Source organism: Tachypleus tridentatus, chromosome 9, assembly GCF_004210375.1.
Source record: "Tachypleus tridentatus isolate NWPU-2018 chromosome 9, ASM421037v1, whole genome shotgun sequence".
Taxonomy (NCBI): domain Eukaryota; kingdom Metazoa; phylum Arthropoda; class Merostomata; order Xiphosura; family Limulidae; genus Tachypleus; species Tachypleus tridentatus.
In genome coordinates, this window is record NC_134833.1 from 128,263,484 (window position 1) to 128,281,430 (window position 17,947).

The 17,947-nt window shown below is 31.9% G+C and overlaps 1 protein-coding gene across 1 annotated transcript in view; it reads right to left on the reverse strand.

Annotated features, from left to right (window-relative positions):
• The window catches only part of Hip14 (palmitoyltransferase Hip14), a 42,759-nt gene extending 25,378 nt beyond the window's left edge, over positions 1-17,381 (reverse strand). The window contains exons 1-5 of the mRNA XM_076457174.1: positions 17,291-17,381; positions 9,276-9,589; positions 8,833-8,903; positions 7,321-7,459; positions 5,882-6,044 (exon numbers count right to left, since the gene is read on the reverse strand). Coding sequence (XP_076313289.1) covers positions 5,882-6,044; positions 7,321-7,459; positions 8,833-8,903; positions 9,276-9,589; positions 17,291-17,362 — 759 coding nt within the window. The 5' untranslated portion in view covers positions 17,363-17,381. The remainder of the gene's footprint in view (positions 1-5,881; positions 6,045-7,320; positions 7,460-8,832; positions 8,904-9,275; positions 9,590-17,290) is intronic.
• Between the last annotated feature and the right edge of the window lie 566 nt (positions 17,382-17,947).

Genomic DNA, 17,947 nt, shown 5'->3' on the forward strand with positions numbered 1-17,947 from the left:
AAATGTTTTGACTAATTCTTACAATATGAAGTTCATGGAGCCTATAAGTTCTGTATTGTACATGACAAAACTGCATCAGTGGAAAAATTACATAATTTATGAGACTGAGAATAATTTCAGAAACTGTGACATTTGTAGTATCTTTTCATTTATAACAAGTCCTTGATTATAAAAAAACAATTTGAAGAATTTTGTCATATACCCCCTCCAAATTTAAATAAAAATTATCTGAAAATGTGTTCAATTTTTTTAATTTTAAGAAAAAAAATACCTTCTCATATGTGTATAGCTATTCTTATTAAGTGCCACCTACACCTATACACAAAACCTTTTTTCCATGCCACAAACCTTGAACACCCAAGAAAAATCAACATGGTTCAACTTCATCTTACATGAAAATCATCATCTAACAACCCTTACCAAGAGAAGTATGAGACACTTTCTTAATGCATGTGACTCTCTCTACCAAACTATCACTTCAAGATCAAGCAAAAAAGAAAGCCCTGATTTTCAGTAAATAGGAGGCAAGTTACTGTTCAAAATATATTTTCATTATTGGTAAATAATAGCTTTCAATACATTAAATTGCCTCTGCTCACACATATAGCTATAACCTCACATTGAACAGACAAAGGGACAGAGATAAGTATCCTACAATCAACAATGTGGAAGATTGCACCACTTCTGTTTCAGATATACTCTTTGCCCAGTGTGAAAATAGGTGTTGCATATACAGGAAGAAAGTGGGAAGATCACAAACAAAAGTAAGAGAAAAACCAGATGAATTTGAATCTGAACTACAATATATCAGAACCTCAATCCCAATGAAGAAAGGCTACAAAAGAATTATCTATAGACAGGAATATGGGAAAAGGTAAAAAGGATGTGCTCCAAGGTATAGTGAATAGCACATGAAGAACCATACACAGCCATTCAACTCCTGTCCAAAACCAAGCAGCATTGGGATTACAACTTCTGGCCTATGGTAGGAGAAGGGTCCACACTGTATTCACCTCAAGTTGAGTGAAACAAAATTATATATATGTCACACTGATATAGTAAATGAGGTACATGTGTGCTTATCCACAAGTTATTTTACATCCAGAAACCTACATTTAAATGATGGTGTAAAGGGATGTGCCATTGTGGCAGTTTACATTAAACCAGACCCAATCCAAATGTAACTAACTCCTCAGGGCAAAAACAGCCTCAGAGAGAGGAAAGACCCTAAAATAGAGCATTAGATAGAGAAACTTCACCCCAAACATCATCATCCTTTGGATAGGAATGCACAAAAGTTGAAGAACATATGTGTGCAACATAAAGTTATGAGTCCTACCACAATGAGGTGGAAGAAATGAGGCAAAACAACAATATTGGAGTTAGGATGAGGAATCACAGTCGACACATATGTAAGACTTTATGTTGATTAGTCTAGTTCTAAACCAAAAACCACTCACTGGAAAAAGACACCTAGGTAATGGTAGGACAATCGATCCCAATCAAACAGGTGAGCTGCAATGCAACTCCAGAGCAACATCATTCTCCAGATAAGATTGCACAAAAGCTGGAGCATAATATCAATATTTGGGTTCCACTCCCACTACACAAAAATGGACCACTTCAGTAAAATACTTACAATCTCACCCTCCACATGGAACTATGCAAAAGCTAGGCACAATGTTAACCTCCAACTCCCACCTCATCAAGGTAAAATATAGTTACTTGAAAATATGTTCAACATCATCCCCTGGATAGAACTACACAGAAGTGGAATGCCTATACAAAATATATGCATCCTGACCCTCAGGATAGAACCATCCAGAAGCTGGGTGCAACATCAACTTCCAATTCCAACCACACAGAGGTGGAGCATGTGACTGGAACATAACATACCATCTACACCAACATAATTTCATTGCTCTACTCTCTACTGAATGTAAGTTATCACAATCAGAAAGATACCTCCATGGTCCAAAACCCCAGTGACTTGGGATTGAAATGTGGCAAGGATTTTCATCCTCCACTAGAAGAACAAGAAGGAATAAAATGCAGTGGAGAGTCCAGAGGAAGACCAACACCAGAGACAGTGCAACAGGTGACCACAAAAACCCTATGTTGAAATGCAGGCTGTCCCTGATTTATTCAATCGAGGTGAAGGCAGGGATAGACAACTATTCCCTTCTGCTTTACCCATGTAAATTATAGGTTAGTAGGGAAGAGGCATCTTAATGAAGCAAAATCACTGTAAGAAAAACCTAATATTAACCATGTGGAACATCCCATCTCAACAATGTGCATTATTGATTACAGATATACATCTTCACCATACAATGCAGATTTAAGATATAAGAAGCACACTCGGATAGGTAACACTTGCCACTGGGTGGAATCGAAATCCTAAATGTGGATGGAAAAATATATATAGAAAAGATAACTTTTCACAGCCACAGAAAAGCTTAAAGGTTGCCAACAGTGAAAGATAAATGTATGAAGTGTAGGTCCCATAACTGACTGAAGGGTTTCCTCTTGTGGACAACACAGATGATACTCCAAGAAAAAAAGAAAAGTGCCCAATCTTATAGGAAGAAAGAGAGAGGGAGGAAGTGGTACTTCCTATGTTGTGCTAATCTTGTTCATCCACCAATGCAGATAGTTTCTAAAGAAAAGAAAAAAAGTAACTGGGGAGTCCAAGGAATCTTGAGCAAGATCCAACTGACCATATAGAATCCATTGAAGAGAATGCCTATGTGTCTGACCCAGTGGAATAAAAGCACCCAAAGAAACCCAAGTACTCAAAAGCAACAGAATTTTTTGTGTACAAATTGAGGAAGCAGAAAGTACATGGAGAACTGAAAGCACTATAGAATGGAGAAGTGGAAAAGGTTGGGCTCAAATAAAGTGGATAAGCTACTGAGCAGGCAAAAGGAAAACTTCAACAATCCTAGAATACACTGAATACAAGCTGATACTGTCAGCAGCAAATGTGTGTGTTGAGAAGAACCAATTTGGAACAAGCTAACAGAAGCCAGTCATCTATGTAGTGGTGGAAACACAACTCTAGAGTATGCAGAAGAAGAGCAAAACCAGAAACCACCCAATACAATACATATAATGCTGAAGCAATTTCAAAAGACCAGATATGAAATTGATACACAACACCATAGCAGACAAACTGAAAATAGAACATGGACTGATAAGAAACATGAATATGGAGATAGGGATTCATAATGTCTACTATGATCATAAAGTCCTGAAGAAAAAAATCCTGAATGTGATAAAGAACTCCATATGAAATTGGGGATGGTTCAGAAATTGAAGAAAGCAAGACAGGCGGATCACAGTACAAAATTACCCGGAGTAAAATCCTGGGAAATATTGGATGACAAGCTCAACAGCTCTCTGTGATAGAAAGGTTAGTATAATCTTGAAGTGATGCAGCAGGTAGCTGGATCCCAAGTAAATGGGAAGAAAATTGATACAGGAGATAAACAGTGGAAAAGAAATGAAAATATGAAAAATCCTTCTGATGAAACTTGAATCACTCACAAATTGGTAGTAAATATCCACCATGAAAAAACAAAATTAGCCTAATGTGCTCCCCCTGGACTGGAAACTACTTGTGATGATGAACCAAACATCAAGACACTTCAAACCCCTAGTACTGGAACTGTTAAAGAATGATAGAATGCAAGGTGAGAATTAATTATGAGAGAGATCCAAAAGCAACCAAAGGCTAAGGGTTGAATGTAATTCCAAAGACTCTGAAAAATCTCCAAAATGAAACTGATGAAGAAAGGAAACCATCCAAAAGTCATAAAGATAAGGGTAAGGTATGAACCAGAGAAAAGAAAGGGCCCTTCCCAATAAGATCACAACAGCAACAAAACCACATGCAAAGTGACAGGATCAAAGAGGATAAAAGCTTGAAAGAAGAATAAGGAGAGAAAGTGTAACCCTTGAAAACCCCTCAGAAGATCAATGGAGCACATCAGAATTGATGTATACATTGTACAATTACTGTAGAAGATCTGTAAGGGTATGAATGTATGAGAAATTGAGAGAATTATCAGGGACAGCCCCACACTGGCAAAAGGTTCTAACTGATTGAAGAGGAGAAACGTGTATCAGATTGCTGATAAGCCAAAGCATAATGATCAGAAGTTGCTGGAAATCAAGACACGTTTACTACCAATTTCCAATATGAAATGAAATGAACAGCATAAACCTAAGTGTCAGGGGAAGGATGAAAAACAAGGGACTCTAATGATGAGTATTATGTAATAAAAAAGAAGAAACAGTATAATATGAAACCAGTGAAAACAATAAAAAAAACATATCCAAAAAGGCAGAATTAGGCTTAGTAGACTTCATAGGAAGGAAGGCACAGCATAGTTAGAGAGGGAAACAAGTTGTCAAAATCCTCCTTTTCATGAACAGATTTGTACAATGTAGGAAGAACCTGTAAACTGTCAGAAGAACAAAGGACAGCTCATATAATAATCAATCTCCTCACAAACAATGATAGAAAAATCCTCAGACCTAAAGCTCATAATATCAGAAGTTGTAAAACACAAACTTAAGAATTCAAAAACTGTGAAGTCTACAATGAGAAAAAAATCAATAAACAAAGGAAAGTTATTGCAGCAAACTATTACAGAAAAAATAAACTGTAGCAAATAAATATATCAGGTAAGTTACCACTTCTCAAAAGAAAAAACTGAAATAAACATGTGAAAAGGGCACAACTAAAAAATGTCCATGCTATATCACTGCCTGATGAGAAGTGATAGTTTGGTAAAATTGAATGCAGGAAGTAACCTCCATCAGGAGTATGTGTCACACAATTTACATGCAATACACAGTTGAACCACGTTGATCCTAGGTTATATGGGAGTCCAAGTTTTGTGGCATGCAACATATTTGTAATATAGATGGCAGAACTGAACAAGAATAGCTAAACGTGAGAGTAAGGTATGTGTTGTATTAAAAATTTTATTTATATCTTGAAATTTCCTATGCAGATGTGCAACTGACACCAGAAAGATGCTCACTAGTTCAGACATAGTTGAATTTATATAAGATATATTTAAGTAACATTACTCAAAATAAGACTGAATTAGAATCAATATTTTTCACCTTGATAAATATAATTAGGATAAAAATATTTGATTTTTTCAATCTGAAGCAAGCAAAGTTTTATTTGTATCAAATGACTACTTTGTAATTATATATGTAGTATTACTGTTTCCCCCTGAAACTGTTTAGAATAAATTGCAGTATCCACCTGAGTATTACAGTAGCCTGAAATTTTTTATCTCAAAAAAATGTACTGATCTATTTCCTTTTAAAAATATTTTAATGTTTTAAATGAAAGGTAAAATCGACACTCCCTCCACAATAAAATTTTGTTATTGTTATAAAGTTTTTTTAAATTAAATTTGATAAAGTTGTTAATTTCCTCTTCACATATTTTCATTTTTCCCATGTACAGTGTTGCTTACATTGAAATTTAGGACTTCATACCCTACAAAGTTCTTCCGGTTTTAACAAGCACATCAGTTATACAAGAACTTGATAATATCGTTTTAAATTATTTCAGTTAAACATTTTAACTAACCAAGTAAACACAATGGACCAGTATTAGTCCATATTTATTCCACATCACTTACCATTGAATAATTTAGGGAAGAAGTAAAAGTTACTGCTTGTAGAAATGACAAAAAACTAGAAATATATAGAACTTTTGTGAATAATTCACATGCCAATTACATTAGTTATTAAACTAGAGTGAGTTAAACCAATGTGAGGTGATATAAGACAAGGGAAAGAGTACAGTGAACATTCATGTTTCACAGGTATACCTACTTACACACCATACCTGAGCATTTTTTGCAGAAATGTTGGCACCAGCCTTGAGAAGTAATGACACTGCATTTTGATTTCGAGCAAAAACTGCCCAATGCAATGGTGTATTTTGATGGTATCTGTCCGTCATTGTCAAACTAGCACCCATTGTTAGTAATAATCGTGTGGGATCATTCCTAATCAAGGAGAAACAATTTACAAAGATATTCATTATTAGTAACCAAAAACACTGAGGTAAACCAAAACTGCATACAAAATAATACCCAAAAACTGGACTGTTTTCATTTCTCTTAAAAAGTTTTCCTTATGTGTTCTTATAGATATATAAACTGAAATATAAACAAGGCAGAATAAAAACTGGTAAAAGGAATAAATTTAAACAATAACTTCAATATGCAAAATAACTTGCCAAAAAACAAAATGTATGTATCCATAGGTTTAAAAACAAATTACTTGACTTTTAGATAGGATTAAAGAAAGACTTTGATATAGCTGAGCAACTGTCTTTCAAAATTCTTAATACCAAAATTAAAATTATTTACAACTGTAGTTAACTTGATGGAATTTGTGTACATGCTAATGAAAAAAAAACTGTATTTGAAGAATTAATATTTAATGTTTTCTGAAAACCTGTTCAAATCTGTCAAAATGTTTCTGAATAATCCATACTTGTTAATTTTTTCCACCTACAGGAACCATCCTTGAACTAACCTGAGATGTTAACTCTTATAACCAAACATAGAAATTTCCAGCAAACTTTCAGAAAAGAAAGTTTTTGCAATACTAATGTTCATTTTTAACCCAAACCTATGTATAAAAAAACAAATATTTATCCTATAAATTTATCTGTATAACTGCATTCATTTCTAAGTACAGTTTAAGATACTTGCAAGTTTCATTGGAAAGCAGTTTTAGTTTTAACAAGTAGATTAATTTTCCCAAAATGGTGTATGAAAAATCTTTATTATGTTTACTCTATTGTTTTAAATTTCATCCTGTGAAGTTTTTTACAATGAAACCATTTTTGTCTGTATACTTGAGATGTGTTTTCAAGTAACTCTTTGAATGAAATGTTTGTTAGAAACTTAATAAGATGCTTTTATCATTCATTGATGCTTTCTTTAACACACACAATCATATTATCCAAGGAGCATCTAAATTATTGAATATAATCAACGTTAAAAGTTAATAAGTCTAAATTATTGAATATAATCAACGTTAAAAGTTAATAAGTCTAAATTATTGAATATAATCAACGTTAAAAGTTAATAAGTCTACTGGAAACTAACCAGCTTTTACCGCTATGTAATCCACTATCTCTCAAAATATAACTAAAGTTATAGGCCTGAAGAGAAAGGATTTAATTTGTTACTATCATGCAGTTTTAAGCAACCACTTTTGTGGTTCCTGATAGAGTGCAAATGAGTCTAAAGGTTTTTGTTATTGACTTACGTTGTAACTCTATAAGCAGCCCACATAAGGGGTGTCATCCCATTCCGATCTACCATGTTGATATCTTGTCCCTTAGCAATAAGATAGGCAACAATAGCAGTATGTGCAAACTGAGCAGCCAGATGTAGACAGCTGCATCCTAAGTACAAAAATTGTAAAGGTTTCATTAATATATATAAATACAAGAGACTCTAACTTTTGTTTTTTACCAATGACTATATATTCAGTTATATAGAACTGTATTGTTCTAAATCAAATTATAACTGTAAGTATCTAATTCTTAATTATGTAATTTCAACAAAATCTCATAAATAAAACCTTTTAAAGGTGACTACAGTAGATAAAAATAAATGCACATGTGCAGGCATAAATAATATTTTTTTTAAAAAACATCCAAAAACAAGGCTTTGCTGCCCAATTTTTCACTGCAAAAAAATGTAAGTATAATGTTGTTTAAGTCAAACATTCTCTGTTACAAAACTTTCAGACTCATAATTTTAAATCATTAAACTAACAAGTTATAGTTGCCTGAAATACATTTATATCTTTAACCAAAACACAATATTTAAATGTTACTGATTACAACAAATTTAAAAATAAATAGAAAGTAATAAATATGTGTACATTGTTCAAATAAACATGAATAAATATAATGGTACAATTACTGAAGATATCCCACACACTTTTAAAATTAAAAGTAGCTATAGATTATAACTATATATATTCAGTGAATTTTCCTTAATCAAGTAAGTGCATTCAGTGATGGCATAGCAGCAAACAACATTGTAATATTTTACTCTTGTTTGCAATTTAGACTATTCACATCATGCAATTCTTAAAGTTACTAATACATTATGTGTAGTGAGTGATAAAAATTAAGGTTGGTTCAAATTCTGTTAAAATGTACAGTTGAGAAAGTGCAACTGTTCATGAAGTTTTTATATAATACTGTTTTATTTTTCATATTTCAAAGAGGATAAGACACAAAAGTAAGCTAAAACAATGACAGAAGGAATAGAAATCTTGTTATGTAACATTTAGTTATAAAGTGCATACTTCATATTTAAATTTACATTTAACACAACCATTCCAAAAATATGGTAAAATATCTTACATCTAACAAACAGTTTTCCAAAGTGGCTATAAATTAAAAAATGTTTTCATGTGTAGTTCTGAGTTAATTTAAAATATGCAATTTTTTTTGTTACATAACAAATCCAAATTATTATAGAGAAATCTGCAATATTCCCCATAAATTTAAAATCATCATTACTGATTTGTAATATATGTGTAGAAAACATCTGCAGCAGAGCAGAAATAGCAAAATACAAAGAAAATAAATGATTCAATTTACTGGTAAGAGTAAGATAAACTTTTTAAACACTTCCTTGGTACATATATAAGATTTATCAATGTTACACAAACAAGGCAAACTTCAAAAAATAATAATAATGATATAAAGTAAATGTCATTTTGAAAGCTGTTTTAAGTGGTAATCAAATGGCAATTTACCTTCTCCATCCAACAAAGATGGGTCTCCCCCATGCTGCATAAGAAGTACAACCATTGGGAGATGTCCTTGCCTGCACATAAAAATTTAAAATATATTAACACAACAATGACATTTTGACCTTTATTAAATACCAAATGATCTTCAGAAAAAACATTATGCAAAATGTTTTTAACAATACTTCAAACATATACATAAAAATATTAAATTAATTTAAAGTTTATGCAGTTAGGGCTTGAGACAGGCTTTACAGAAATTTTGATTGGCAAGATTAATAACAAAGATCTAAGTGTTTCAGAAAATGAGCATACACATAAACAAGTACTGTTATTAGGAGAGAAACAAATGAAAGTTTGACATATTAAACTCAAGTGTTACTTTACCAACATGCTACTTCTATTGTAATTACAACTTTTTCAGTTATTTGAGTAATAACAACACCTACCTGGTAGCCCAGTGAAGAGGTGTTGACTGAAGTTCTCCCCCAATTGCATCTATTACTGCACCCTTGGAAATGTAATATCTTACAATTTCCCGACGATTGTTAATTGCTGCCCAATGCAACAATGTAACATTTTCAGAATCACGCTGGTTAACATCAAATCCTCCTTCAACTATTGCTCTGCAACGTTCAAGAATGCCATACTGTGTTGCTTTAACAATATCAAATGTCCCATAATCCTCACCTGAAGCCACTGCTGGCTCAGGGCTGGAGTCTGCACTGTGCCTTCGAACTTTCTGTGTTGCAGATTTTCCACCCTAAATTAAAACGTAATGCAAGATAAATCTCTAAAGTAAGTTTTAATATGATAATATGAAACATATTGAAAGTTTAGTATTCTTATCAAGCAAAATAAATGTTTTTTCTATAAAAATAAGTTTCATTGTGTATAAAATATAACAATCATAAGCATTTAGCTCAATTCCTCATGCTGCATGTCACAAAGTAGTAATTAATCTGCTACATGTATTGGAGATGGATAATGACCTCATTTTTCTGCTCCTCCATTATTATTCATAAAAATTAACCCCAACCACTCTAACTACATTCTTTTCATATATCCCAAAAATTATCAACCATACTCTTGTAATATTTCTAATTTTGTTAACCAATGAAATATAAATCTGATCACAAGCTAATAAAAGAGCAAAAAAAACTTTCTACAGTAATACATTAGCGCAGTAAAAGAAACTGATGATCTTTGAGGTATGTATAAGTAAGCACTGATAATCTGAAATTAGTTTTAAATGTATTTTACACTTTAAAGAACTGTTAATTAGATCTATATCTTACAATGCATACATTCTCAAATCAGTAGATGATCTATGTATATAGGGGTTAATATAGACTAAATTGAAAGCAGTTACCACTTTTGAGCATAAAAATTTTGGTGCATAAATTCCAAAAATCATAATGACATAAAAATGACATAAAAAATTAAATTGGAAAATAAAACCAAGAATAAAAAAACACACAAAATTAATATTTCTTTCTCAGTCATGTCTTCTTCCAGTATTTTGTCTTACCCCACATCCAGTTTGAGTACATTGCTCATAAATAAAAAATAATATTTACAAGTATCTATTAGTTTTTATTTGAGCTGCTCCTACAAACCCCCAACTCAGATTCTGAATGCTAAAAAGCAAACCATCCCAGATTTATTCAACTGAAGTGACAGCAAGAATGATCAGCTATCCTCTTCTGCTTTCTGAGCAATTTCAGTCAATAATTTCTCTCTAACACATTAGCATTTTTTTCAATTATATAGTTAGTCTCTTCCAAGTTTCTGTATCTAACTTTCCAAGAGTGGCATCATATTTTTCAACATTGACACTTTTCACGTTTCTATCCATCAACAATCCTTCTGAATAAGGAATGTTAATGTTTGTTTTTTCTCCATATCAATGTATAAGTAAGTGAAAATGAGACTTAGAACGATAACTTGTGATTTAAATAGATATAACTCCTCCCCTCCCCTTTTTTCACTCAAATTTAGGAAGCATAAATGTTTCTGTTGTGCTACCATAGGTTTAACACTATGTGCATGGGTGGAGCTCAAAATATTTATGACCTGACCTTGTAAGGAGTGCCATTCCACATGGCACATGACAAATTCAGATTTGTCAACACTTAATTTTACCTTACATTGCTGATGCAAAAACAGTTTGTTATAGTAGAAAAAAATACCAGATACAATTCAGAGGTGTATTGAAAAAAATATATTATAAATAACTTATTAGATTGTAGAGGTTATGAAAGCATAAGTTTGAAACTCTACAATGTACTATACTATTTTTATATAAAATTAAATTCACAAAATTCATTCAACCTTCTTTCATTCATTTCACAGTAATTACTGATGTGGTTAAACTTTGTTTTATACACTTGAACACAGTATCCCATATGCTTTTTACAATATCAGTATCCTTGATACTTTTATTAGGAAAAGTTCCATACTGTACATTATGTAATTCTGTTAGGATCAAAATCAAAAAGAATTGAGTTTTTTAGAGAAGATAAATGGCAAAATCTTGATTTACAGTATTCTTGTCACAAAAAAAATCACAAGCTGTTACAATTCATATTAACTCATGAAAAATTTGTTTAGAAACCCTTAATTCTATGTTCTGCTTCAAAGTTTTAAGTAATTTTTATTTAGAATATTTCTGTAACTGAGTTTACCTCAACATACATATTAAATAAAGACAAAGTGATTCATCGAAAATGTTTAGGCATAAACACAATTAAAAAAATGGGGAAATTGGTAGAAAGGTTAACATGTAAGATTAAACCTAATTTGCTAGGTTAACATGTAAGATTAAACCTAATTGACTAGACTAACATGTAAGATTAAACTTAATTGACTAGGTTTTAAAGGAGAACAATGACCAGGTATATGAGCTTCACTCGTCTATTTTTTAATAAATAAGTGGATGCCTAAGTACTTTGGAGTTGTTAGTATTACTCTTATTCTTAACGAGGAGTGATAACAGTTGCCCTGGAAGTAGTTGTACTTCTACCACATGACAACCAGATAAACAGATATTTATAAAATCTTTCAAACTGTGGAGAAATTTTGCCTTACAAACCTGTTAACATTGTTTGAATATAATACTAATTATCAGAGAAAAAGATATGAAGTTGTTATGTTTAGACTTTCAAAAAGCTGAGATAAGGTGACACAGAAACATTTTCTATTAATATCACACAAATGAGGATTGGGGAAAAAACAGTTAATTGCACTGTAGGGTGGATGGGTGAGAAAAAATATAAAAGTTATTATTTTAAAATTCCAGTGAAATTTGGCCCTTGATACTAGTGAAGTGCCTCAGTGATCAGTGCTTATGCCCATGCATTTTATTGTTGTCATATATAAAACTGATAATAGCATAACTAGTAAATCAATAAAGTTGTTGATGACATCAAAGTCCTAGATATTTCTGGCTGCACTGTGTATGCTAAGGTATTAATAAATATTTGACAAATTACCTTTACTTATAATACATACCATGCATAATATTCATAAGTTGGATCACACACTTAGTATAAATTAGAACCAACTCAGAGATGATGACTGGCTATTGAAGGTCAGCACTTTACAATAACTTAAACAAGATAGTAGTGATATGCTGAAAAATAAAGAGTGGATTTAGAATTTTACATTACTCCCAAGCAGGTATGCAGAGACAGCTCTGAAGGACCAAACAAATCCTTGTTATTTGTATGTAAATGCTTTACAAGATAAAATGCATTATAATAAAAAAATGTTTAACAATTTCAATTTCTAAATGTTAAATAACAACATATTATGAAAAAACACAGAAACCTCACTTCTGAGGGTTAACACGGAACCATTCATCCCACCCAGGCTATTCCAATCTACCTCAAATTATACAGAGAAATTAAATTTCCTATATTCAAACTTCGTTTCTAAAAAGCTCATCCAATCTCTTCTTAAACTCCTTCAGTGTTGCACTTTATACCACATCTAAAACAGAATTATTCCATACACAGACCACCCTATTATAAAAATAACACTAATACTGTCTTAATAAAAGTCTCATGTCCAAAATTTTTTTGTTTGTTAACTTATGTTCTTTAGTTTTACTAAATAAAGATATTTTACAAAAACATCCTATGTGTATTCCATGCCCCTAACAATTTTAAACACCTCAATTATATCTTTCCAAGTCATCCTCCTTTCCAACAAAAACAAAATACTTAACTTTTTTCAACAACTCAACACCCTTATTTAAAAAAAAAAAAAAAAAGGAAACCAAAGCTATATATATTATTCCAAATGAGGTAATGTCTACATGAGCTAATGAAGAAAATTAACAAGGCATGACTATTGCAGTGTCTCTAAAGGTTCATAATAGTTATAATCAATGCATATTAGCTAATAATAAGGCAAATAGGTTTTATGTTTTATATATAGAAGTAATAAGGACAGACTGATGAAGGTCATCAGTTACTGATATAAGACACTGAACAGATGTAGACTTCATACGAGGTCTGTTAAAAAAATATGCAGACTGTTTGAATTGCGCAGCTCCAGTTGGTTCCAGGGGAATCCGCTTGGTGTTGCTAGGTTCGCACAGATCAGCTGATTTCGACGCCATTTCCCAATTGTAGATATCTTCATTTGTGTATTAGCTACGCGGTTTTAAGTGAAGTGAAATTTTTTTCGTTTGGCGGATTTCAGAATGAATGACCTGAAGGAGCAACGACTTGCTGTGAAATTTTGTGTTAAACTTGGAAAATCTGCGACTGAAACTTTTGCTATGCTTAACACGGCTTACGGTGATGTTGCTATGAAGCGTACGGCATGTTTCAAGTGGCATGAACGTTTTAAGGATGGTCGACAGTCCATTGAAGATGATGAGCATCCTGGACGTCCTTCCACGTCAACTGACAACCTACACGTCAACAAAATCAACACTCTGGTGCGGGCAAATCGACGTCTGACTGTCAGGGAGCTTGCTGAAGAGTGTGGGATATCAGTTGCATCTTGTTACAAGATTTTGACTAAAAAATTGAAGATGCACCACGTTGCTGCGAAATTTGTGCATCAGAACTCGTGAGTTTTTGGCCAAACACTCGATCACTGTTCTTCCCCCCCCACCTCCCCTACTCACCTGACTTTGCTTCTTGCAATTTTTTCTTGTTCCCCAAACTCAAAAAACCCTTGAAAAGAAGAAGATTTGAGACAATTCCTGAGATTAAAGCAAATGCAACGAAGGAGCTGGAGGACATTACAAAAGAAGCGTACCAGGACTGTTTCAACAAGTGGAAACACCGTTGGGATAAGTGTGTGCTTTGGGGAGGAGAGTACTTTGAAGGGGTCCCAGACCTGTAACTTCTAAATAAAGTACATTTTGTTTTATGACGTCAGTCCGCATATTTGTTGAACAGCCCTCGTATGAAGGATTTTATGTGGAGACCAGGTATCTTAGAGATCAGAAGTCTATAAAGAAAAATGATTTCTAATATATATATATATATATCATATATACATATTTCTAATACATATACATATGTGCATAGATCAGAAGTCTATACAGAAAAAGGATTTATTCCTAATACATGTATATATATATATATCAGAAGTCTATCCAGAAAATGAATTTCTAATATATATATATAGATCAGAAGTATGTCCAGAAAAAGGATTTCTATCACACACACACACACACATATATATACACACACATACATACATACATGTATAGATCAGAAGTCTATACAGAAAAAGGATTTCTAATACATATATATATGTGTATGTGTGTAGTTGAGGGTATGATAGCAGAAAATGAGTTAGCTAAGATGATCCAAGTCACTCCTTTTATCTCTCAAAAATAAAAACAAATTTCAAACTGTCTTCCAAGGAAACAGGAAACTCTATTCCACCTATACTCCTGTTTATTGCTTTTGGTATACACTATCACAAAAAAAAAAAACGTTTGAATGACTTGTATACTTTTATTCTCAACTTAAGCACAGATTGTTACTGAATGAGTGACTTAAGTTAGGTATTACATTATTACCTACTTTTTATAACTCTATGCTTGAATAACACCAATATTACTAAACTTCAAGAGCATAATACTGATGAAACATATTGCATCTGAATAACTTAGTAAAAAACAAATATAACAGTTGCAGATGCTACACAATATAAAGATATATTAAGTTTCTTTGCACTTTATATGTCTACAACAGTAAAACTTAAGCAGTTATCTTATTTTGCAGCTATTTTAGCTTTCTAGATATTACATGGAGACTTCAGCAGTACTTTGTGCTTAAAGTTAATACAAATCTGAGTTACTGTCTTCTTGGTGGTTGTACAAACTAAAACTTTATTTTGTTTTAGTCACAGAATTTCATCATATTTACCTGGCATCATTAGGTGTGACACAGAAACAGTTCATCTGGTGGTGCCAGGTAAAGCTGGTGAAACATTGCAAGTAGAATAAACACCTATATATGATTTATATAATATGTACCACTGATAAACACCTATATACGATTCATATAGTATATACCACTGATAAACACCTATATACGATTCATAAAGTATGTACCACTGATAAACACCTATATATGATTCATATAGTATGTACCACTGATAAACACCTATATACAATTCATATAGTATGCACCACTGATAAACACCTATATACGATTCATACAGTATGTACCACTGATAAACACCTATATATGATTCATATAGTATGTACCACTGATATGCACCTATATATGATTCATATAGTATATACCACTGATAAACACCTATATACGATTCATATAGTATGTACCACTGATAAACACCTATATATGATTCATGTAGTATGTACCACTGATAAACACCTATATATGATTCATGTAGTATGTACCACTGATAAACATCTATATATGATTCATGTAGCAAGTACCATTGATAAACACCTATATATGATTCATGTAGTATGTACCACTGATAAACATCTATATATATGATTCATATAGTATGTACCACTGATAAACACCTATATATGATTCATGTAGTATGTACCATTGATAAACACCTATATACAATACATATAGTATGTACCACTAATAAACACCTATATATGATTTATCATCTCTTTATTCTTAATATCTTAATAATAAGCTTAAACTATTAAAAACCTGTTTCAGAAGAATTTCTCTACATTTTTACATTTCAGGTAATTAAACAAAAACTTGATTATAAATAAAATGGATTTAGTGTATTACTTATAGCATTTCACACCTACTTTGTATCAGTTTCTGTTGTTTTGTGTTGAAAATAGTATTTGACAGGTAATTAAAACTTCCCAAGTTGTTATCATAACATTAACACTATGATTCTTATACAAATTATTTTTAACTTTACTATAGCTGGTACTAGTCCCATGTGACATTTCCATTTTTCTTTGATATTGCTCACTAGTGTAGAGACACATAGTCCTACAGTTTACAAAGCAAATTAATATAATATTAATAGCAGTTATCACCATTAGTATTACTGTATACAGTATCTAACAGACAGCAGAGACAGCACAGATTGTTCAGTAAAATGATATTTCATATATCTCCTCAACAGGTCATCAGAACTTTACAATACTACACAGTGTTTCTTTTTATAGCAATATCTGTATAATAACCAAGTTACAAATTCTGGGAATGTCTGTAAATATTGTAGCAAAAGCTTGAATTTCTTTTTTCAGCTTTATTTTTATTACACAATAACACATACACCAAAACAATGGTGCCAACCAATTTCATTAAGGTGATATAGTTTCAAATGGAGTACACAGTTTTATAATTATTATTAAAAACTACTAGTAATTTTTTAAAAAATCATAATTCCAGTATAAAATATGTTATCATTATACCTGAAAGTTACTTTCTTACATAAATTTGGTGTTCCTTTAAAAATTATAAATACAAAGTGAAATTGGAATTACCAACCAATAACAGATAAATATTGCAGTTGAAATCTCATTGAACTTAGAACTTGGTTATAAATAAAACAATCTTATGTCTACTAAAACACTGAATTATTAACAGCACAGGCAAGAATTAACATACAATAATATATATAATCATTCACACACAACTGTATTAATTTAACATTCTACTACCAGTACACTTTGTGACCACGCTTTTAATATTATACAAGGATAATGCAAATACCATCCCTACTATCTTGTTTGCATTGTTTTTCAAGGATTAATATTAATCATCCCTATATTTAGATTCTTTTTTTAGATTTTCTTTACTTGTTAGTATTAATCTTACAACTGTGTTCACAATATAATTTGAACAATACTGAAAACTAACAATCGACAGTTTTTCTCTTGTTAGAAAACTTGAAAAGATTTGATGGAAAATTTAATTAGTTTTCTGACGAATAATAATATTAGCTGTAATTAAACTATATCTTTCATTCACACCTCATCCTGATTGCAAATGCCACCACCAGTGTAGTAAACAGGAGCGCAGGATGGATCTTTTTCATCCGCCATGACACCTGACAGAACATATGAAAACGTGAGAGAGAAATATATAGATTGTTTACCAATTTTATGTTCATCTACTTGGTGAATGTAACAATACGTTAAATGTAAGTGCACAAAAATATATAATACAATTTTATACATAAATGAACGAATCAAAGTATTTAACTCTCTAAACAGGATAGCAAATGGCTTTTAAATTATCGTGCGAAATAAAATTTATCTGGTTTTACTGCATGTTTATTTCTTAGACTGAAAATACTTCATAAAAATAAAATAAGCGGAGGACGAGTGTCGGTGTGTTTTCTTATAGCAAAGCCACATTGGGCTATCTGCTAAGCCCATCGAGGAGAATCGAACCCCTGAAGAGTTACCGCTGTACTAGCGTAGGACAGGAGGACGAGAGAAAGACAAAAACCAGGTATTAATAATATAATGTAGAATGGACGCGCAGAAACACAAGTATACAGAAGCTACAAAAAAATTACGGTAACCAGTATACATTTTGATTTGTTTGTTTCTTATTAAGTTCAAAATTACAGAGTGAGCATTCTATGCTGTGCTCATCGCAAAATCGAAACCAAGTTTTTAGTG